General features: G+C 38.9%; 2 protein-coding genes across 4 annotated transcripts; both read left to right on the top strand.

Annotated features, from left to right (window-relative positions):
- The first annotated feature begins 971 nt into the window (after positions 1 to 971).
- On the top strand, positions 972 to 12,325 carry LOC137979741 (short-chain collagen C4-like). 2 transcript variants are annotated; one of them, XM_068827078.1, is made up of 11 exons: positions 972 to 1,075; positions 1,368 to 1,478; positions 2,549 to 3,046; positions 3,134 to 3,358; positions 7,034 to 7,099; positions 7,682 to 7,804; positions 8,657 to 8,819; positions 9,787 to 9,866; positions 10,102 to 10,218; positions 11,126 to 11,314; positions 11,728 to 12,325. In XM_068827078.1, the coding sequence occupies exons 7-11, from the start codon at positions 8,671 to 8,673 to the stop codon at positions 12,207 to 12,209; spliced, it is 1,017 nt and encodes a 338-aa protein (XP_068683179.1). In that variant the 5' UTR covers positions 972 to 1,075; positions 1,368 to 1,478; positions 2,549 to 3,046; positions 3,134 to 3,358; positions 7,034 to 7,099; positions 7,682 to 7,804; positions 8,657 to 8,670; the 3' UTR covers positions 12,210 to 12,325. The 2 variants fall into 2 exon arrangements, with proteins under 2 accessions (XP_068683179.1, XP_068683178.1); XM_068827077.1 differs by lacking the exons at positions 972 to 1,075; positions 1,368 to 1,478; positions 2,549 to 3,046; ... (1 more) ...; positions 7,034 to 7,099; positions 7,682 to 7,804 and having other exon boundaries at positions 8,393 to 8,819.
- Positions 12,326 to 15,556: 3,231 nt separating this feature from the next.
- LOC137978587 (G2/M phase-specific E3 ubiquitin-protein ligase-like) lies at positions 15,557 to 24,017 on the top strand. 2 transcript variants are annotated; one of them, XM_068825579.1, is made up of 12 exons: positions 15,557 to 15,863; positions 15,954 to 16,221; positions 17,168 to 17,230; positions 17,365 to 17,403; positions 17,543 to 17,581; positions 18,088 to 18,545; positions 20,153 to 20,368; positions 20,824 to 20,967; positions 21,458 to 21,499; positions 21,887 to 22,413; positions 22,803 to 23,205; positions 23,776 to 24,017. In XM_068825579.1, exons 7-12 carry the CDS (start codon positions 20,170 to 20,172, stop codon positions 24,015 to 24,017), a joined length of 1,557 nt encoding a protein of 518 aa, XP_068681680.1. In that variant the 5' UTR covers positions 15,557 to 15,863; positions 15,954 to 16,221; positions 17,168 to 17,230; positions 17,365 to 17,403; positions 17,543 to 17,581; positions 18,088 to 18,545; positions 20,153 to 20,169. The 2 variants fall into 2 exon arrangements, with proteins under 2 accessions (XP_068681680.1, XP_068681681.1); XM_068825580.1 differs by having other exon boundaries at positions 15,557 to 16,221; positions 17,365 to 17,426.
- Positions 24,018 to 24,038: the final 21 nt, after the last annotated feature.

The raw sequence follows: 24,038 nt of genomic DNA, 5'->3' as shown, positions 1-24,038 counted from the left end.
TCTTAGGGTTGTTTTTCAAAACAAGTTTCGTATTGAGCCTTTTTTTCCTTGTAAGGACCCGTGGTCTTAGCAGATCCCAAAAGTCTAGGGTAGTGCACAAACAGGTACAAAGCATGCTGTTGAGACTGACAGTTTCTATAAAAGCTATTTCTACAAAACCTGTTTCGCGAATCGTACCCAGTTTCTTCAGTTCAATGATACCCGTTCCTCGGAACAGTTAATTTTTGTATGGCAATTTTTATTTGCCCGTGTAGATGATGATAAATGACCAATTTTTATGTGACAACTGCATGTGCTGAAAAAGCTAGCGTGTTAGTTTTAATGTGGCAAATAAAAATTGCCACATAAAAAAATTCTCCGTGTAGACGAGATACCACATAAAATGTGACAATTTTTTCAACGTCTGGCACGTCTTCTGACTTTCGCCATCTTGCTTTTTGCTTTTCCATGGGCATCTCCGCTGTGCGAAATTATTACTGACGCAAATTAACAACAAATATTTGTCGAGCCATCTACACAGGCAAATAAAAATTCCCACATACAGTTGCCACATAAAATTTGCTCGTGTAGACGGGGCTTTAAGGACGTTCCCGCGAAAATTTTTCAACATTGATTTTTTTCTCAAACTTTTACCACTGTAAGATGATGAGTTAGTTATGTCAGAAATGTAAAAGAAATGGGGGGGTCACCGACTTCGGTTTGGAGCGAACATGCCCGGAAAAACACCCAAAATGTGACAAAATCGGGCTTCGTTAGCAAATAAGGCCAGTATCTGTAGACCCAAATATATTGCAATTAAATCTTTGAAGTGAAACCTTCTCTGCCAAATATTGTTATATGCGGGTTGAAAGTTCTTTCCCTAAAATATGATTATGCCTTCACCTGTTTGTGCTTGAACGCCTTTCTTATAGCTCAGACATCACCATCTCATCGCAATCAACAATTCTGATGAATATCAACACTTTAATTTATTTCTATTATTATTTTTTTTTTGGTAGATTTAATGCACTGATGCGGTTCCCTTCTATGGGATCAAGTGGGGATTCTTACAATTCACTTGTGGCCTACCTTTTGGGTTGGTATCAAACCCACCCTTCGTTATAAGACAATGACATTCAAAAGAAAAGCTATTCAGTGATAAAAGTTTTTCATTTCTTAGAGGCAAAACAGAAAATAAACTCTTCCGTGATTTGCAATGTTCATGCCAGTACATGAGCGCAACAATATTCTGACATAAAAATGTTATTTTGTTCAGGTTATTTTTCTTAATAGAAAGTAATTGAAGGTTAATGTAACTGCCAACAACGATTTTTAAGGAATTACCGATTATGAACTCTAACTCTTTTGTACCATTTTCAATTTCAAAGGAAAGCATACCCAAAACAGTGGAAGGGAAAAGATGCATGGACCTCCTAGTCCACCAGGGACACCAGGATTGGCTGGTAACCCTGGTTCGGATGGAAAAACAGGCTCCAAAGGTATATGAAACTCCACATTGCTCAGAGACCACGTGCCCATATTAAAACTTCACTTAACAGAGGTCCCATAGATTTCGCTGTCTTCTGGTTAAAACGTCTGAAACTGTAAAGAAGGCACCCCTAATAGCGCTGTCCTATTTCGTGCCTGATAAATAAAACCATCCTGCCAATTATATATCAAATTTATTATCGATTATTATGTACGGGAGAAGGAGGCGTTTACAACGAAATAGGGCATTTTACAGTCACGGTTTGCTCAGTGACCTAGCCTATGAGAGGCTGCGAGGTATTGATACAGACCTCACTGCTTTTATCATGTAAATTGTGTTGTTGTAATTTTAATTAGTCTCCATTAACATTAGAAAAGCACAAAGGTTTGTACCAACGCAGGGTCACCGGCAGCCTTGCTTCCATTCTTAGGCCAGGTAACTTAGCTACAACTGTAAAATGGTCTATTTGTGGCCGTTTCTGAGAGAAAGAGCCAGAACTTGGAAAAACATTAATCCAAGTTAAAATCTACCTCAATCCTCTCCATCAGTACTGAAACAAAAGAGAGAAAAGTAGTTTCACCTGACCAATGGGTTCTGCAGTGAACAAAGGAAAAATTGTCTTTTGAACCCCACCATAGTTAAAACTTTGAAATTGTTGCAGCAAGATAGCATGGTAGAGCCCCTTTAAAGAGATAAATTAGAAGTTAAAACTGGTCCAAACTGAGGATGATTTGATTCAACCAATCGCTAAATAGGAAGTGTTTAAACGTCTTCATCGCACCATTTCCAAACTTAATACAGGATAAATACCTAACCGAAGAACTACATCTCAGGATCTATTACTCAGATTGAAGGATCACGGCATGGTTCATGGTTCATTTATTTCACACTATTTACATAACATTAACATAGAAAGAAAAGTATAGTCACAACACATGGTTACAAGATAAAATAATTACAGTACAGGTTATAAAATGTGTGTGCAAAACGTGCAGATGCCCGGTATTTCGTTGATTATTGCAGCAACATAATCAGGCGTGTCTAAAAATTATATCTAACTGTCTGTCATTTCCGTTTCAGGAAATCACGGCAGCGCAAAAGAGGTCTGGGAAGAGCGATGGTAGTGACGTCAGATCGAGACCCACAAGATATTCGTTCCCAAGGGACCCTGCAGAGAACGAGGGGCAAGCTTCATTTGCCTTCTCCTTCATAGAGAAGTTCTTTTAACGTAACGTTGAACATTTCTTGGCCCTCGTCAGATTCTGACGCTGGTCATTTTTCCGAAGACTCGAAAATGGATTACGACATAGAAATGAAAGATGATGGTCATGATTTATCTCCATCGAGATCATATAGCCTCGAGCGATGAAGATATCATCGCCTTTGCTGACGACCTAAAGGCTGACAAGGATTTGACTGCCAATTACGAAAAGAAAATAGAAGCTGACAAAGCACTAGAACGACAACTGAGGGCCGATAAATTTGAGGGAAACGTTTAAGTGGCTTATATAGTGGGAATACTTGCGTATTCTGCATGGTGATCTCTGTGCGCACCTACCGAGACTGCTTTCGTTGATTGTGTGTTTTTTGTTTGGTTACATCTTGCAACGACAGTTCATCATGATTTGTTCCTTTTATTCATTCGTTGACTTCTGTATTGTGTAGGTGCAAGTGTGGAAATTGTCACACTGTCGATTTTCTTCAAAACATTAGCGAGTACTATTGCTGCAGGGAGTTGAAAGGCTGTTTAGAGTTGTCCTGTTTGATTCAACGTTTCAGGAGTCGAACCAGTTTGCCTTCGAAAATGGAGCCTTATATTAGGCTAAAAGCCGGAAAATGAGGCAAAGCAAGAGGCAAACAAATGTATCAACATACAGGAGACGAAGCAAGGTGAGCGGTGAATTTTTTTTGGCTAAGATATGGTTTACAAATAGAGTACATGTTCTGTACTGCTGGTGTATTTGATTAAATATCTGATTTTATCTTTGCTTCGTTTCTTTTTATTGCTTCCACTTCCATTTCTCTTATAACTTGAGCCTTCTGCCATGAGAATCGTTTAATTAAACGCCTTTCATATTTGTGTTGTCACGTTTGATCAAAAGCGGTCCAAACGTCGAGTGAAGTCCTCTCTTTTGAAATTCTTCAAGCACAACTGAACTGAACCCATCTTCTTCGACGTTTCGTAATCTCATGGCGATTGTCGTCATGCGTCAATACGGTATCAGGAAATGAAGCCTTATACCGCCTTTTAAACTTCTGGTATTGTTGCATCCTGCTGCTTCTCATGTAAGCTGTATTCAAAAAATCCGCAGAGAAGAAGTCAAATTTTGACGTCACAATTGAAGCTAGACCCTTACCTCTCTTGTCTCGGTAGCGTGGCTAACATGGCAGTATTTTGCGCTAATTTTATACGTATTCAACAGATCGTTTCTCTTATAACTTGAGCTTTCTGCAAGGAGAATCGTATTAGAAATAGGTGTTTAATGAAACGTCTTCCATATTTGTGTTGTCACGTTTGATCAAAAGCGGTGTAAACGTCGAGTGAAGTCCTCTGTTTTGAAATGCTTCGAGCACTGTGACAAACTGAAGCAATCTTCTTCGACATTCATGGCTTCATGGCGATTGTCATCGAAATACGGTATCATGAAATGAAGCCCTATATCGTCTTTTAAATTTCTGGTATTGTTGCATTCTGCTGCCACGCATGTAAACTGCAGTCAAAAAATCCACATTGATCAAGTTAAATGTTTAGAAAACTCCGGCTTTTACGTCACAATGGCGGCTAGACCCATATCTCTTTTGTTTCGGTAGCTAGTGCGGCCAACAGAGCAGTAGTATATGGGCCAACATGTCGGAGTTTTACCGCAAATTTTACGTATTGGACAGACCAAATATCAAGAAATAGACCAAATCAAAAAATTGTTTGCGCCAAAATGCCCCTAAAGTCACGCTAATATATTTTTTTCTGAGAATCTTCAGTGGTGAAGCGGAAAGAATCGGTTCCGATAAAACAGAAGCTCCGGGTTCGAATCTAATCCACGGATATGTTTTTTTTTATTTCCTTATTTTCTGTGCTACCACAAGTCCTGGGACACACTGTCCTAAAATGACGATAACAGTAAATTCTATTCAAAGCTAATTACGAATTAACGATAATCCTTAATTTAGAGAAGAGATCATGTTGGAAGTAGTAAATAGGCCTTTTTCGATATATTAAAAGAAAGGAGAGGTTTAATACAGGACAAATATGACCAAATATGTTAAGCGAGACAATCGGCTGGCGTGAAAACACGCCCGAAGACAAAGGAAAATGGATGATATGCAAATATGTTTCACATTCATTCCAACGTGTTTCTTTTGTTTTTGTCCTCACTGACTCACTATCAACCCGAATATTTTGATATTTCGAAAATGGCCTGTTGTGTTGGGCTCCCGTGCCGGCAGCGGGTTATCATGAGACGAAATTGCGAGAAGTTATCCTCGCACACTTAACTTAGCAATTGTCTTATCATGACACCTGAAAAATTCAGGGCGCTTCAACGGAAATTTTCACACCCGATACACATTCATGCTTCATCGCCAAAAACAAAATTAAGTTTTAAAATCTCCTTTGTATCGTGATATGATCTGTGAGTTCGGAATCAAATGTGTAATGGAATAAGACCAGTCTGAGCATCGTGTTACGGGAGGCGGATGGGTCATAACATTATTGTGGTGTTCACTTGTGAAATGAAAGTTCACACAAGTAGAATTTTTATTCCAATACGAACTAGTGAACTTCCTACGGCGTTTGTATGTAAACACTCTCTTTCCTGCCCCCATATATTCCTTCAACACTTTCGTAATTTTTTACAGTGAGAACTGAGCATCATGCATACTCGAGACTGAAGCCCCGCGCAAATAAAAGGCTTCAAGGTCCTTCAACATTTGCTTCAACATTCGTTCGATTTTGTTGAAGAGCGATGTTGACACCTTTCGCCTAAAGACAACTGTCGACGCTGTTGTTCCGCATTACAACCAAAGAAATTATTTTAATCACCTGAATTGCTGTTGAAGGCGATAGCTCGCTTTTACTCAAAAAAAAAAATGTGGACTCGTGTAGATCGTCCGATATCACGACATTTGAGGCGCGTTTACAGGACAGAGGAAAAATGGCACGGGTCCGATAAAAAGTGGAACGGTTCCATTCAGATTTTTTAAAGAAACTGAACTTTTATCCGTTCCGCTACGGAACCATAGGCGTCTATGGTCCTGTAGCGGAACGGATAAAAGTTCACTGTTTCTTTACAAAAATGAATGGAACCGTTCCACTTTTTATCGGACCCGTGCCATTTTTCCTCTCTCGTGTAAACGAACCTCAAATTGGTGATGATTTGCCTGTCGACCTCTCTCTGTTGACCTCTGTTGTGTATTTTGTCAACGACGAAGAAAGTTATATTACTCGAAATCACCCGCTTCAAGTTCTCTTTTCGCTTTAGTTCACTCAGTGAAACTTTTCTAGCCAGTTGACCCATCAGTTCTAAACGTTTACGTTCATTTCAGTCATAAACCCGACCAATAAATCCCGACGCAACAGTGATTTGTTAATTTGGTAGCTGTATTTAACTTGGTAATATTGTGTTGACTTGAATTTATCACGGTCAATTTTCATTGTAAATACAACTCTTACCACTCAGCCTATCTTTATTCGTCGTGATTCTATTCATCATCAACTCCCGGCATATTTTGCTGTTTTTTTGTGTTGTTACAATCATACCAATAGAGCCCTTTCATGTTACAAAATTTACCTCTGCTGTTCCTGTTTCAGTGCTGCTTTTGGAATTCCCAAACGGTCAGTGTAAAACACAGACTGCAGACCGGGGGTAAAATGCAGACTGAGGTTATAATTTAACTGTTGAAAAAGCCCAAACCCATTAGAAATGCTAACAGTTAAGCCTAAATATTGTTTTAGGCCTAATTAGGCCTTAAGGTTAGCATTTCAAGAAGGAATTTGGGCTTTTTCAACAGAACTTTACGTTATAACCTCAGTCTGCATTTTACCCCTGGTCTGCAGTCTGCAGTCTGCGTTTTACACTGACCGAATGCCCAAACCTCAAATCACAGACCATAGCACGAGAGGAACCACTAACTCAGTGAGTACACTCAAAGGCCACCTTTCCCATGCAAAACTGCTACAAAGGGAAGGGGAATAAAAAGAGCCCCACAAAATCTGTTTTGATCTTTATAACCGTTATTGCTTTCATACTGTAAATGAATGTAAATAAATCGTAATAAAGTTTTATATTGCTAAGATACCTTTGAGAGGAAGACAGCCACGCTAACGAAAGCGTAACTTGAAAAATGAATCAACATTTTCTGACGCTATCGTAAACCTGTTTGCCGTCTATATCCCGTACTGTTCGAGTATCACAATATCGGCAAAAATGCTCCAAGTGTATTGTATTGGAAGAATTCGTTATTGAAGTAAATATGGAGAATGAAGGATTGCTTGGAAGTATGTTCACGTTGTCGTCAAAACTTCATCGATTGAATGTGGTTACATTTATTCCTATTTTACTTTATTAGGGACTTCAACATCTACGACGGCGACGAACTGAAAACGTCACCTCAAAATATCAACTTTGCGCTTTCGTAAGTGTTCCGCGATTATTCTGTCTCATTCATGTCATGAGGCGAAGTATCCTAAAACTCATTTGTAAACGAACGTTTCCTCACGTTATTGTCAAAACCTCAAATTTGGTGATTTTATGTCGCAAAGTACTGGCAGAAATACGTGATGATAAAACAAGTGCAGACTAAGTTTATTTTTTCTCTTTTAACCAAATGATATACGTTTCGTTCTCTTGTTTTCCAGAGGACGGAAAAGAAATGTATTGAGAAATATATGCTGCAACTGCAGCACGCCTTTTTGCGGCATTAAAACCTAGTTTAGGACGTGTGGCTGTTTCCGTTGCATCCTCGTCCTTGCCAAAGCTCTTTGTTATGGATAAATGAGACATAAGTACATCATTTACGACATGTTCGCGTACGTTTCATCTTATTCAAACTGACAAACCTTCATGCTAAAGGTTAAGGACGGATTTTCATCGCATTGTACAGACCAAACTTCATGCGGCATGTCAACTTTTCCAGTTCTTCAACAAATGACCCAATTGTTTTCATTTCAACAACCAGAGCATTTTAATTCTAACACTGAATTCACTTGGCTTACAGAAAGATCCTTGGGGAGCAAAGACATTAAATCGCCGAAAGCTTATTAAATGTGTCACTCTAGCTTTTCTGCATTCTTTGGTTCAAGAGAAAGGTACAGACAATTCTAAATCCGTCGTCTTATAGGTAAGAACGCCGCTCTAAGAACTGTAATATGTCAACAATGTATGCGGAAGATCGGCGCTCTCTGTTGCACAGACCGTCGTCAATTAAGTCAGATGTAGAATGTTATTTTTACAGTACCCTACATGGACAATTGAAAATTTATTGTCAGATGCTTGCGACCTCCACATAACCTAAACTGTTTTGCTCAGTTCACGTCGTCGTCGTCAGGCCGAGAACGGCAATTGGCATGGGAACGTGCTTCCAAAACTACGGTTTGAAAACAGTTAATGATGATGCACTGTCATTTCCTGCTGTTAGATTTCATAACCTTTTGCTAGTCTTTCAGAAAAGCCAACCGAGTGCACTTATCATCATCCTAGAAATATTTATATGCAAATCTGTCTGAGCAGTCCAACTGTTCATGGGGAATATTTCAGGGTTGCGGTCCCATTAAAGGCAAAGCTTGTTTTCGTTGGCTATCGCTTACAGTTTCTTAGTCACAAAAATATTGTTATTCCACTTAGATATAGATTGATTGTGTACACCAGGTGAAAATAATTTTCCATCCGTTGACTGACATATTGACATTTACGCGCGTGACTCTTTGTTCAGTCAAAAGCATCTCAGTTCTAAACGCGAAAAAGTTCGAGCTTGTATCTTTGCATGTGAAGCTCTCTGCAGAATCAATAAAACTTCTTTCTTGTGATTCACCTAAGGTATATTTAATTCGGTTCTCCAACTTGATACTCTACTTGTACCGAAGGCAGTGATCAAAGAAGACCATTTCGTCAGCTATGAAGTACCCGCGAGTGAAAACCCCTTGTGGTGGCTTGCGTTTCCTTGTTGTGTTAATGATTTGCTTTACCATTTTGGTCCACATCTCAGCCATGGATGATCAGCGTCCAAATAATCACGATGTCCATGCAACTGGAAAAAAGACTGAGTCGATGCTGTTTCGCGAACGCAGAGGAATTAAGAAAAACACCACTCAAAACCCACAAGACTTTGCAAAACGACTGAAAAGCCTTGAAGAGAGGTTTGTCCTCGATAATCCATAGCCGCTTACCCTCCCAATACAAGAGACTGACTCACTGAGAACTCTTTTCATTTTTTTCTTTATTTGTTCATTGTCTCCAATGTTGTATTTGTTGTATTTTTCGCTTAGGAAGATCCATGCTGATAAGTGCTTCGTCGATTCCGGCTTGGCCACTAAAATTATTTGATCACATTTCGATATAATCCTTCATGTATTAGGACTGAGTTAACATTTTTATAGTTTTCGGAAATAAAATTCAGGCTCGGGATTTATCGAAGGCTGAAACTTTTTCCAGAAACTTGACAAAACTGTCTGTTCCCACAACAGCAGTAATAATTTTAAGATGTCGCCAGTTAACTTAATTCCAAAGGAAATATTGCTGTAGCTTCTTTTTTGTGCGTGTGTGTGAAATGTTCAGTAGGCTGAGTGAATATGTCTATCGATACGTTTTTTTTCGTTAAAATCAAATATATTTTACCAATTAAGTGATTTTCCTCGCAAACTAGAGAAACTAGTTTTGAAAACTTCAATCGCTTGAAGGTATTTATCCAAACGCTGAGGCAATGTAAGCAAGTTGAAAACCGTGATCAAAGATTCGAAGGAAAGAATCATGTTATATCCGCCCCTCCATGCAGGATATCATGTAAAATGTCAGCTGAAATAAAACCAAAAAGAGAAATAAAATCACACGGCTAAGAACTTTCCACATGTCTGCAGGGATTGTTCCAATCAGAACTACGCAATCAAACGTTTGCATACTCAGTCTCTTGAAAACTCTTCAACATTGCAATGTTGACATTTAACACAACACGGACAGTTAAATGCGGGTGGAAAGTTCTTTCCCTAAAATATAATTATGCTTTTACCTGTTTATGCTTGAACACTTTACTTATAGCTCAGACATGACCATCTGATCGCAATCAACAATTCTGATGAATATCAACACTTTTATTTTATTTTTTTGTAGATTTGATGCACTGATGCGGTTCCCCTATCTGGGATCAAGTGGGGATCAGTCTTACAATTCACTTGTAGCCTACCTTTTGGGTTGGTATCAAACCCATCCTTGATTATAAGAGAATGATGTTCAAAAGAAAAGTCATTCAGTGATAAAAGTTTTTTCTCAGTTTTCATTTATTGGAGGCAAAACAGAAAATCAGTAAACTATTCCGTGATTTGCAAAGTTCATGCCAGTACATGAGCGCAACAAAATTCTGGCATAAAAATGTTATTTTGTTCAGGTTATTCACTGAATTCTTTTGTACCATTTTCAATCTCAAAGGAAAGCATACCCAAAACAGTGCAAAGGAAAAGAGAGGACCCCCTGGACCCCCTGGTCCACCAGGGAAACCAGGATTGGCTGGTATCCCTGGTTCGGATGGAAAAACAGGCCTCAAAGGTAAACGAAACTCCACACTGCTCAGAGACTTCACTTCACAGAGCTGTCATAGATTTCGCTGTCTTCGAATTAATTCTGCCGGCCCAAAACCTCTGAAACTGTGAAGAAAGCACCCCTTTTGTGATGAATAAAACCATGCTGGCAATTGTATATCAAATTTAATGTACAGGAGAAGGAGGTGTTTACAACGAAATTTGTGGCCGTTTCTGAGAGAAGGAGCCAAAACTAGGCAAAACGTTAATCTATAGGTTAAAATCAACTTCAATTCTTTCCATCAGTACTCAAAAAAAAAAAAAAAAAAAGAAAAAAGAAAATTAGTCTCATCTGAAAAATGGAGTCTGCTGTGAACAAAGGAAAAATTTTATCTTTTGGACTCCACCACAGTTTAAAGCTTTGAAATTGTAGCAGCAAAATAGCATGGTAGAGCCCCTTTAAAAAAATTAAAATGTTAAAACTGATCCAAACTGAGGATGATTTGATTCAACCAATCGCCAAACAGAAGTGTTTAAACGTCTTTTATCGGACCATTTCCAAACTGAATACAGTATAACTACCTAACAGAAAATTATAAAACCAAAACCAATGAAAGTAATACTTTCGCCAATCAAAAAGGAGGGAAACTTGCCTTATTTCTTTGATTATTTCAGCAACATAATCAGGCGTGTGTAAAAATTATACAACTGTCTGACATAGTGAATACCTTCAAAATGTTGCTCCAATAGGCAATGAAATGTCGTTTCTACCTTTTGCCCATCCTTTATGCTAAAAATTAGTTTCACACCGAGTTAAACATCTTCCCCGTCTTCCCTTTTGTTTGTGACCATGGAAAACTGCTCCCTTGCAACTTTTCCCATCAGCACACAACAAATGATGATGACACATGCGAGTGTACCTCTTTTCCCCACAGGGGAACCAGGAAAGCCAAGCACAAACACACCGTTACCAGGCCCTCCTGGTCCTAAAGGACAACAAGGAGCCCAGGGACCTCAAGGAGACAAAGGAGAAAAAGGACAAAACGGAACTGGACAGTCTGGGGTGAAGTATGTTCGGTGGGGAAGGACCACATGTCCCAGTGATGCTCAGATTGTTTATAAAGGTATAAAAATCACTGAACAAGGCAATTGAACGCTTCCTATCACCAGGCATTCCGTGAAAAAAGCTTATTGCATCAGTTGAAAATAGCAGCTGGCCCAAGCAATTACACTTACTTTGCTTCATGTTTCGGTGCTTGTGAGAAAAGTCTCAAAATTTGCTTTCTTTATAGGTATAATAATAAGTCACAGGGGTCGTGGGGAGTAGAAAACGAATTACGCAAAAGGAACAAGAATCAAAAGGAAATACTGACCTCGCTAAAAATAGACTGAATGAAAACATAGCATGGAAATAACGGCCAAAAACAACAACATTGAGAATTCCTTTAGAAGTGTAATTTAATTAGGAATCAGTACTTGTTTTTTTTTCCTCTCTGAGCAAGCTAAATGCGTTTTACATACCATTTCCACGTTTTAGGGATAATTGGGGGTGAAAACCACCTCCATCACGGTGGTGGAGCCAACTACCTTTGTCTTCCTCACACTCCAAAGTACGACAAGTACAAAGATGGTCACCAGACTGCAGGATACATTTACGGCACTGAGTATGAAGTCAGTGAATACAACGGAGACCCTTTTAAGAGAAATATCCATAATCATGAAGCCCCCTGTGTTGTCTGCTTTGTGAAGTCACGTGGTTCAATGCTGATAATGCCCGCAAGGAATGACTGTCCATCTGGATGGACCGAAGAGTATCATGGGTATCTGATGACTGAAAATCATGGTCACAGACATTCAAGTGATTTCATCTGTGTCGATGGTGATCCAGAATATGTTCCTGGTAGCCATGCTGACAAAAATGGTGCCTTGCTGTATCCCGTGGAAGGCGTTTGTGGTTCACTTCCCTGTCTTCCATATGTTAGCGGTCGAGAGTTGACATGCGCCGTCTGCACCAAGTAATGAAAGAAAAAAGAAAGCTTGAACAGTAGTTGACTTGCATTAGAACTAAACAGAAACTAAATGAAATATCAGTCGCTACTGAGCAAGCCAGAGAGCAAATGTCGAGTAAGGGTGCAAAGCAATAAACTTGTTGATCTTAATGAGTCTTGTGTTACACGATTATGTTCAATTCGATCCACTAATCAGCATCCTACAACTGAGATGTCTTGGAACAAGTGCCCTCTTTGATTGGTACGGAATATACTAAACATTTTAGATGTACTCAAGTCTTCTTACAAAACTCAGTAGAAATTGATCCTCCACAGCAAGTCCATTTTCATTAATTAATTGAAATTTCTCCGACAAATCAAATAAGACCACATTGGTATGAAACCCAAGGTTGACCCCAATGGAACGAAAATACGCAGGCATTTGAACTTACCTAACCAAAATAACGGACAATCTTTCCTCCCTTAATTGTACCCATTCTTTTTCCAAGTGGCACCGTCCTGGCCAATATTTTCGTGAGCCTCTTCCAACAAGAATAGGTACAAGAGAGGAAGGATTGTCCATCTGTCTGGTTTAGGTACGAGTATAGACCTCTTTCATAATGGTGGCCCAAGAAAATATCCTTTGTTTTAATGCTAATAAGTCTTTGTAGCCTCGCAACGGCGAGCAAATTTCAAAAGAATATTTGTTTCAAAATGAGGACAGTAGGTCTAATTAACATAAACACAAAAGAATGAAAAAGTGATCGCCATTTATGACAGTGACATATGACAGTGACACTTCCACCCTGTTTGACTACAAAGATTTCTCAAATACCTAAACCTGAGACAACATCCTAGCACAAAATTTACCATGAAATTCGAAGAAAAGCATAAAATTCCGTTTTTAGACGGCCTTGTCAAACGCGAGCAAAATCGTACATATGTTTCAATGATGACCTAGTACAGGAAGAAACTTTTCACCGGCCTTTACATGAAATGGGACTCGACTCGACTCCTTCACACCACGAAAGCACGAGGTTAATGTAGTTCGCACCTTGACCTATCGTTGTTTTCGTATTTGTTCTGATTCCTCTTTATGCGTTCTTGCCTTTAGTTAATGAAATTGAACAACTATTATTACAAAATGGGTATCCTGTGGCTAAGTGAAGCGTCCTATTCCTGTCACAACATCCCTAAGAAAAAAATCATTCTGGTTTTACCCTAGCTATTTAGGTTTAAAGAATAAAAATGTCTCGCGAAGTGTAAATTCTTGTATTGATAGTTTCTATGGTTTCGTTAATTAGGGTTCTTTTTCAAAATAATAGACGAGTTTACGCTCTTGATTGCATCATGGATAATCAGGACAACATGGCGGGAAATTCAAAGGTTTGTATGGAAATTCCAAGCAAAATATACTGTTCATGACTCAACTTTATAGACTTTCTCCTTCATAAACCAAACAAATAAGTTCATGTTTACAACTACTGAGATGAATTAGACTTTGGTATCCGTTGTTTGGAATTCCTAACTATTGCTTTTTTTGTATCCATACATTCCCTTTAATTTTGTGCCTTTGGAATTAAAGGAAATCATGGCAGAAACTCTTTTTAATAAAATCATGTCTACAACATCCATTCTCTCCAAATTTATTCTGCCACATCTTTGAGTGCATATCTTCTGTTTTGGAAAACAAAAAACCCAAAATTGCATATTATGAACACTTTTCATCGTTTTAAACTTCCTTACAAACCTTTGAATGGCCGTTTTTATACTAGAGACGCATAATCCGTCCAGACGAATTATGCGTCTCTCATGTTATCCGTCTAGTGTAAAGACGGGACGAACTATATGAGACGCATGATTCGTCTTGGACGAACTTGAGCAAACATTTTTTCTGCGTCTGTTAATTTCGTCTAGTATAAAGACGGGCACTAGACGCATAATGCGTCTGGACGAACTTTCCAGTTTAGTGCGTCTTCGAAGACGCACTAAAATAAATTCTTCGTCCAGACGCATAATGCGTCTTGTGGCCGTCTTTATACTAGACGAATTTAACAGACGCAGAAAAAAAGTTTGCCCAAGTTCGTCCCAGACGAATTATGCGTCTCTAGTATAAAAACGGCCAATTTCTCTCCATCTTGCCCTGATTACCCATGATGCACACAAGAGCGTGAACTCGTCTATTTTCGTAATAAGTCTTTTTTTCCTTATAAGGACCGTCCGAATAGCAGATCCCAAACATCTCGGGTAATGCTAGCCACATTTAAACTCAACTTGTTGGCTCTCAGCCAACAGTTAAGGTTACTGAGTTCAGATCCCAAGTTTTACGTGGATTGCCTTTGCTGGTTTCCAAGTTTCCAGAAAAAACATCGTTTTTTAGCAAGTTTAGTTGCATTAGTCACCTGGTTCCTCGCCCGTTTTTTGTGGTAGTGCACTACCACACTATGTCTCCGGGTTGAATGAGTGTAAGAGTGTAAGAGCGTAAGAGTGTAAGTCCGTGGTGACAATAGGCTCGCAGCGCGTGCATAACTCACGAACATAAACAGGTCTGTTGAAAGCGTGCTTGAGTTTCAACAAAATGACCTCCAAAATGGACAAGAATTTGGCAATAATAAAGCAGCTGCTATTTGCAAAACGAAAAAACAAAAATCAAAAAACTTTGCTCAGAGTTTCATCTTAGCCTGCTAAAAACTTTTCAGCAATAAAAAATGGGGTTTAGAGATACCACCAACTAAAGGCAAAACATAGGGTGTTTTTCGATGACTCTCCTGTTGCTATGATGACGTATTACGTAGTGATAATGAACACATCGTGTTACTGAAGCAATAAGGGCGATTCATATGGAATCATGGCATTGCTGTTATGTGATGCAGTGTTGTGGAAGCAATTCTTGTTACATTCTCTTTAAAGTGATGAAACTGCTTTGAACCACCTTAAGCTCCGTTGCTATTCAAGAGCGTTTTGGAGAAATTTCGTCGCGAATTTTTTAAAGAATACTGCATGTTAATTTCAGATAGGCTATATAGCATGGAGCTAAAATAGATCCTACTCACTTCGTCATTTCGTTTATTCTTTGTAGATCATGTGACAATAATTAAGAGAGAATTTTCTGCCGTAACAAATCTATATATTTAAAGTGCGGGTTTTAGCTAAAATTGAGAGAAGTGATCATCGCACTTTAAGTCCACCTAAACCAGAAAATATATTTTGTCTTAAAAAATTAAGCGTAGTTTTGGGAGCATTCTGGCGCCAATTTTTTTCCGACTGGCTAAATACTAGAATTTCTGTGCCCCTTTAAAACTTCCGTTTCAGGAAATCACGACCGCGCAAAAGAGGTCTGGGAAGAGCGATGGTAGTGACGTCAGATTCTGACGCTGGTCATTTTTCCGAAGACTCGAAAATGGATTACGACATAGAAATGGAAGACGATGGTCATGATTTATCTCCATCGAGATCATATAGCCTCGAGCGATGAAGATATCATCGCCTTTGCTGACGACCCAAAGGCTGACAAGGAATGGACTGCCAATTACGAAACAGGAAAAACAAGCTGACAAAGCACTAGAACGACAACTGAAGGCCAATAAATTTGAGGGAAACGTGGAAGTGGCTTATATAGCTGGAATACTTGCGTATTCTGCATGGTGATCTCTGTGCGCACCTACCGAGACTGCTTTCGTTGATTGTATGTTTCTTGTTTGGCTGTTACTTCTTGCATCGACAGTTCATCATGATTTGTTCCTTTTATTCATTCGTTGACTTCTGTATTGTGTAGGTGCAAGTGTGGAAATTGTCACACTGTCGATTTTCTTCAAAACATTAGCGAGTACTATTGCTGTAGGGAGTTGGAAGGCTGTTTAGAGTCTTGTGAAAGTGACCTTGTCCTTCAAAATGTTGGCCCCGGCGTTAAATTGTCCTGTGTGATTCAACATCCCAGGATTTGAACCCGTTTGCCTTCAGAAATGGAGTCTTAAGTTAACAGCCGGAAAATGAGGCAAAGCAAGAGGCTAGCAAATGTATCAACAAACAGGAGACGAAGCAAGGTGAGCGGTGAATTTGTTTTTCTTTTTTTGGCTAAGATATGGTTTACAAATAGAGTACATGTTCTGTACTGCTGGTGTATTTGATTAAATATCTGATTTTATCTTTGCTTCGTTTCTTTTTATTGCTTCCACTTTCATTTCTCTTATAACTTGAGCCTTCTGCCATGAGAATCGTTTAATTAAACGCCTTTCATATTTGTGTTGTCACGTTTGATCAAAAGCGGTCCAAACGTCGAGTAATATGGCGCGGCAAATAGGACAAATCGAAGTACTTGGCCTTTAAAGTGAGGAGGTACAGCTTTAAAGTGAGGAGGTACAGCTTTAAAGTGAGGACGTACACCTTTAAAGTGAGGAGGTACCTTTAAAGTGAGGACGTACACCTTTGAAGTGAAGACGTACACCTTTGAAGTGAAGACCCACACTGCGTTTTAAGTGAAGTCCAACGAAATAGTATTTACAATGACGCGGAACATGCTCAAGTCACCAGTGTTGCTTTAAAATTGATGTGGTACACCTTTAAAGTGACGAGGTACACCTTTAAAGCGAGCATGGGCCTGCGGTTCAGAAAACAGCGGCCTCCCTCAAGCCGCATGTCTTTGCTTGCGGGCGTTCTTTGTCGTGTATCGAACCGAACATGGCGGGAACACCGGTTTGTCGAAATGCAAGAGAAACACTGCGAGAATGTGCGGAGAATATTCTCAACTGCATTTCTCATATGGAAGCGGGTGTGTAAAATTATGTTAACGTGAAGTAAGGTATTTGTTTTCAAAGTATTACAGCAAAGGTGGATCGGTTGTGATCCGAACGCTTTGTCGACGTTAATGTTGGAATGCTTGTTGACCAGTTTAATAAAAGGGAATTCACTGTTCCTGACCTGGTTGACCAAGCTAGGGAGTGTCCTTTACTATTTTAAGATGGTATAAAGTATCTTTTCTTACTTATCCAGATTCGCAGCTGGCAACGAATACAAACAGTGCTACACAAGCGGCACTTGCGACACCCACTGCAGGTGAATGTAGACTACGTATGTACTTGATCATCAAAAAAGGCAACCAAACAAATAAAGGGCATTGTTTCAAGAAAATTATCTTTATTGAATGTAATATGTTTACACTAAGCACCGTATTTTTCCTGCTATTTTAGGTCAACAGCAGCAAATGCCCCTCAACTCTCGTAACACAGGTAAATTAAAAAACCTATTACAGGTAACGAAGCCTACTTATGGTATACTTTTCATTATATGAAAACAAAAGGAACCATAAGCTTAAGTCCTGTTATCTTGGCCGAAATACCTTATTTTGAATTAATATTGATATTTTAGGTCAACAGCAAAGGACTGCAGTAAGCACACCTGCTGCAGGTAAACATGATTAAATCAAAGTAAAATTGCAAGAACAATAGCCATGTAATGTATTGTTATTAACCCAAAAAAAAAATAGTTGACCACTCCACCAAATGGGGCTGTCCATGGCCAACATAAAGAATGCTGATGCAAATTTGTAAATGAGCCAATCGAATAACTCCTGCTGGCAAGAAAGCAAATTACAAGGGTTGCTATGAGCAGCTGAACTTGAGACTACCAAGTTAAAGTTGTCTAAACAGAACTTAATCCACAACCTCCTGATTTCTAGTCCAGCTCTCTTTAAACCACTGTCACTCACTAATGCTATTGTGTGATGGCTATGTTCTGTTGACATTTATTTGTGGTTAAAAATTTTTCAAAGCACTTTGATTCCCCCACCCCCTCACTGTTTTTAAGGCAACTTTACAAATTTGCTGCCTTTAGTCCACTCTAAAATGTAAAACCTAACATCTGTTGCCTAGTTGAGCTTATTACTGAGATTTTCTATCACATTTTTATTGCAGAAAATGCCAGAGCCGAGCTAGGGAGGCTATTTAATTTCACACCTGCAGGAATTCCACGAAAAAGGAAATTGCCTACAGGAATTAAACTACCCAATACATGGACTCATACATTTATATGCTTAGGGAGAACGAGGGATAATGAAGTCCCAAGTAATGGCTACAAAACCCAGTTGTCAAATGCATCACTTGGAGAAAAGAAGATAACATTTGAGAAGAAATCCTCGTGCAACTACTTTCATGAAAAGTTGTTAGAGAGCTACCCAAAACTAAAGGAAGGAGGGGGTTATGAGCTGATGCGTACAAAATTTAGATCAACCAGCAAGTTGGAAATCTTGCAACCCAAAGGAAATGCAGGGCATAACGTGTTAGACCTTAAAGAAATGGTGGCATCAGCTAGAATCTATGTCCGACCCCTTCAAAACGATTTGAGCCTTGAGCAAATAGAACATGCATCACTGGTGAGTTCTCCCCTCATTATCACCAGTTCCCTGTATTGCAATATGTTTCTTTTGATACAATGACTAACATTAAGCTTGGAGACCTTGCCACACAAAGGCTTAGAGAAGGACTTGTGCTCCACTTTTACCAGAAGCCTTTCTATGAAGCTGGATCTTACTATAGCAAAGTAACCTTTTCGTAGTAGAGCACTGTACAGTGCACTACACACTATGTCACCGGGTTGTAAGAGTGTTCATGGTGCCATAATAGGCCTGCATTGCATGCTGATCACTAAAATAAGCAGGTCTGTTGGAAGTGTGCTTGAGTTTCAACAAAATGAGCCCCAAAATCGGCAAGAATTATTGACACTGATGAATAATAAAGCAGCTGCTATTTCCAAAATGATGGAATTACCAGGGTGATAGTAAATAACCTCGTCTAGGAGAGTAAATTGTTGACTTTGCAGAAACAATGGTCAACTGCAAGAGTTAGGCGATTGTGATCTTCATGTTGAATTCACACATTTCTTGTCAAACTTTATAGCTTGAAAGAAAGAAAAATCAAACTAACAAAAACAAAAACCCAATGTCATTTTGACACAGACTGATGTATTTTGCGATTTACTTGTGCAGCCAAAAGTACAATAGAACATTTGAATGTAGCAAAAATCTCCCAAATGTTTTTTGCTGATGGGTAACCTTTTATACGTGCAGTTCATGTCACAAATTTTGTTGTTGATTGCAAAATGTTTTATTCTCGATCGACGCTTCCTGAAAGCTTCCTTCTGCTCTTCCTAAAAACTGTGTATCAATAGTTGTTTACCCTTGCATCAATATTTGTTTTGTATAAAGCAGGCTAACAAAATCTGTACCATTTTTGAGTGTTAACATATTATTATCGGTCCTATGTTTCTGGCACAAAGTGGTATGTTTTGAGGTCTCCCATCCAGATACTAACCTGGCCGGTCAGGGATTAAGTTCCGTTCACGAACTTTTATCTTAAAAAGCTGTCAGACACTCAGAGAGCACGCTTAACCTTTCGGTGAAAAAGAAGTTGTAACTGAACTTGGAAGTGATCAACATGTCAGCCCCTGAGCCAATGTTTCTTAATTCCCTTTTATGTTCTTCAATCTCTCTGGGCTTAGTATTTTACTACTAACCACATGCCTTCTCGGGGGGCTATTTACCTAAGACATCTACCATGACACTATAATCATTTACGATACCAAAACAATATTGTGCACTATTAGGGACACATATTACGCAAAGACAACCTGAATCCCCTGGAAGACAAAACACAGCTCAGTTGACAATATGGAATAAAGTGCTGTGTTCCTGCACTACCACACATACACAATGCATGCCTTTTTTTTGTAGTTATTACTATTTTGAAAGTTTTTTAGCATTATAAATATATATATGTAGTGGAAGAGGTTACATGTATGTGCCATTCTGTCATTTTGGCTGCCTCCTCAGGCTTGTTTCCAAAATTCCCTGTAAAGCTTTTTTTAACCTGTGTGAGTGTGGGTGCCTTGGGAAAAGGCATTTTTAATTACTGTTGGAATACTGTTAAGTGAACAGAACAGTCAGGCTAAAATTTGGTCATCTATGGTTGTATTGGTCTTCAGACACTGGCCCATTAGAGATGTGTGTCAAGTGTGGGATCAGGATTCAGCTTTCAACAATGAGGCAGCACATGCAGGATTGTGGTGGTGGATCAGTTGCAAGTACAAGTAGTGTATATGATCCTGACATGTTGGATTTTAGTGGAACAAGTCAAGTAACTACTATTGTGAATGATGACTCAAGTGATGAAGATAAAGACCCTGTACCCATTAAGACAGGTACATCAAAGAGAACAGTTATGCTACACTGTATATAAAAACTACTTATGTAACACTAAATCTTACAACTGTAGCTACCTTATAAAAAAACAAATCAAGAAAAGAAAGTGTGCTGTATCTGCACTGTGGTTACTTTTGCACAACTCTTTTCACCAGGGAATGTTTGATGTTCAGCTGAAATTTCCTGCAAGACATAACCTATAAATGTCTTTGGATAAAGTAAAAATTATACACAACCATATTTGTGCCTCCCCAGGCAAAAAAAAATCAGTGTGATGACTATGGTTGCAATGGGCTAATTAATTTGTAGAAATTGTCTCCTTTTCGTTTTTTAATGTTTTCGTGAGTGGGGGGACATAAAATATAATTTCCCTCAATAAACAAGAGTAAAAATGTGTTTTTAACTGCAGATGATGTTTAGTCGTAATCATGCGTTAAATATCTTACATCTTAAGGATGCCAGCAAAAGAGTGCAGTCAGTCCCACTGCCCTTGCAGATTTACAAGGAATTTTCCCAGTTAAATCAAGCTCTGCCCTACAGTCAGCTCTAGACATAGGTGGTAGTCTTGAACAAGCAATAGATCTACGTTTGGAAACAGGTCAGTATTAGAAATTCACAACACCTTGTTGTATGGTGAAAGCTTATTAAAATGTTATTCCTGGAAGAGGTTTAAGTTGAACTGCAAATAAGCAGTCTAAGGCTGGCAACTTCTCATCCCCATTGCAATGCTAACACTATTAACCACCTTTGTATAGCATGTTTGATTTCTTTATCCAGAGAACATACACTAACCATATCTTTATAGTCTTAGCTACCCCGATTCGTTGGTAGATCTCTATACTGTCAATTTTAGGCTCAGTGCTTGTAGCATTCAAACTTCATTGATTTTTGTCCCTTGAATGCAGCCTCTTCAGCTGTTGCATAACATGCAACATACACATTTCACCTAGATTTAAAAGTAATGATCCTAATTCCTATGCATGCAATCAAATTATAGATGATTGTATAGTGCTGAGTATCACAAATATGAATAGCTTCATTTCCTGTTTGGGTCAATAATGTTTTGTCATACCGTGATCAATTTAAAGGTTCAAATGCTGGTGACAGGGATGGTAGCTCTACTGAAACTGGTAAGCCCAAACCTCAGGTACCTTCAAACTTGCGGAAGTTAATGATAATAGAGGAATAGAGAACTTGGATAATAGACTCACAACAATAACATGACTGTCTTATTTTGTTCCAAGTCAATATAATAAATATTATTCAGATGAGGAAGAAGACATAGTTCACTTATGCCATGAGTTATCTTGAATGGCACATACATTGTGGGTGCTTATTGAAAGGAGGCACTCGTGCCAATCAGGGCCATTATTTGAAAAAACCAACAACAACCAAAATCAAGGGGGAGCATTTATTAGAAGTAGTGTATTTATTGGAAGTGGACCCATTACAGTATACAATGTTCATTCAATACACTAATATATATTGACAGTATTGTACCATTGTCTCTTTCCTAGGCATGCCATCTGTTTGCACACAACCACGCACGGCTGTGGAAATTATGCAATCCTACAGATGCCAGACAGAGCAAGGAACAGCATATATTGATGTTAACAGAATGCAGCTGTCTATGCTCCGCCAGATAATGACAATTTACAAGAACCCTCAATTGAACTTGAAGAAACATGTAAATGTTAACTTTTATGGAGAGCAAGGTGCTGACTTGGGAGGCCCCAGTAAAGAATTCTTTCACAGTGCTATTAGTTCCTTGAGTAAAGTTGATCCCGTATTCAATATGCAGTTGTTTGGCGGTCAGGATGGACATCTTATCCCCTTCTATGGAGTAGATGCTGTTTCTTCAGGGTGTTTTCAAGTAGCAGGGAAACTTGTGGCTCATAGTTTGAAGAATGATGGCCATGGATTTGTAGGCCTATCTCCTGCTGTAGTTAAATACCTTAACACTGGTTCCATAGAGGAGGCAGCAGTCTTTGTTACAATGGATGATCTAACAGACCTTGAGCTGAAGGGACTTCTGCAAGAAAAGGTTGGATTGGTTACAATAAATGTTGAGTTGTTACAATGCTTAAGCCGGGTTAGTGGTGGTTCCATGCCATTGGATGCAGTCCAACACCTGAGTGACCTTATGAATCTTTACTGTCACACTTGCCATGTAGCAAGTCACTTGTAAAATCATCACACAACTTAAAATATCCCTTGCCTAAATTTCTTGAGATGTGGCCATGTGTGACCTTCCCTTTTCTCATACCAGCCTATTACAATGAATAGGAAAATAATTTGCTTACAATCAATTTCCTTTAGGGCTGCATAAACAAATTACCCATTTCAAAATATATCAAGCCATACGTGTATATAGCCTGACTGTACTTGTATTGTTACTAAGCATAATTAACATTACTTCATAATGTCCTCTAGATCTTACAAAAAAAGAACATCGATGAGGTAGATGGTGAAGCGAAAGACAAGGTTGAGGAGTTGCTCGTCCGACACGGCTTAACAGAAGCAGTACCCCTGAGTGATCTTAACAAAGACAAGGCTATGAATGATCTGCTAGTTGCAGAAGTCTTGGTTACAAGAACTGTTGCCCTTGACTCGTTCTTCCACGGGCTTAATTCACTTGGATTAGGTGATTTGCTTCGCAAGCATCCATCCATAACTGAATTTGTTTTTCCCTCTATTGAAGAAGCTTCAGTTGACATGGACATACTGAAAAGCAAGTTACTTCAAGCAAATCCCATCCAAGAAATTGTTGGTGAAGCCCAGGCACAGTCTTGGGTATGGTTTCTTGAATATGTCAACAACAGTAGCTCTGATGTAGGTGAGTGCTGTGCATACACTATTCTATTCCCCAGTGAGGGTAACATTGTTTAATTCTTTTGTTATAGTTGTAGTAAAAGTTTCGAGACTGAATTCTAACCACAGATGCAGACAGATGCTAGATAGTAGAATGTGAACATGAGAAATTGTGAAAACAAGTGGTTGGAAACGAGAACAAGGATATCAAATGACCTGATGCACATGGAAGCAATAAAACCTGATCATGTCTGTCTTTGAAATACATGCGGATACATGTACATGTACATCTTCTTGCCATATAAAAGGCAGTTTGCTTAAAAAAATCCCTGGAAGTTTATGCAAGTACAATATGGCATTTGTAAATAGACGAAGAAAAATAGAAATGGCCCACTAGTTATGCCCTTGACATTTTGTGAAAAGTCATTTGTGTGCAGAAATATCAATTGAAGTCAACGTTCACAATATCTCCAAGGATAAGGTTGAAAATACAGTACATGGAAGCAATTACCCACCCATAATATTTCAGCCCAAAGTCAATGCTACCTTTCCTAATATTTCTCATGTGCTTCATTTTTGGGGTTTGACCTTGCAGATGACAACACTGGATACCCACTGAGTAACTCACTCGTGATGTTCATTACTGGGACAACAGTGCTTGACCCACAGGAGAACTTGGAAGTTACTTTTCAGACAGATACCACAAAGAAACTTCTTGAGGCAGACAGTTGTTTTCGAAAGTTGATACTACCAATCTCACATGGTTGCTATGAGGAGTTCAAGGCAGCTTGCAATCTTTCTTTATTATCAGGAGCTGTAGGATATGGTAGATTCTGAAAAGATTCCTATTGTCATACC

Source organism: Montipora foliosa, chromosome 12 (genome assembly GCF_036669935.1).
Source record: "Montipora foliosa isolate CH-2021 chromosome 12, ASM3666993v2, whole genome shotgun sequence".
In the NCBI taxonomy this organism is placed as follows: Eukaryota; Metazoa; Cnidaria; class Anthozoa; order Scleractinia; family Acroporidae; genus Montipora; species Montipora foliosa.
This window is presented reverse-complemented; position numbering and strand designations above follow the sequence as displayed.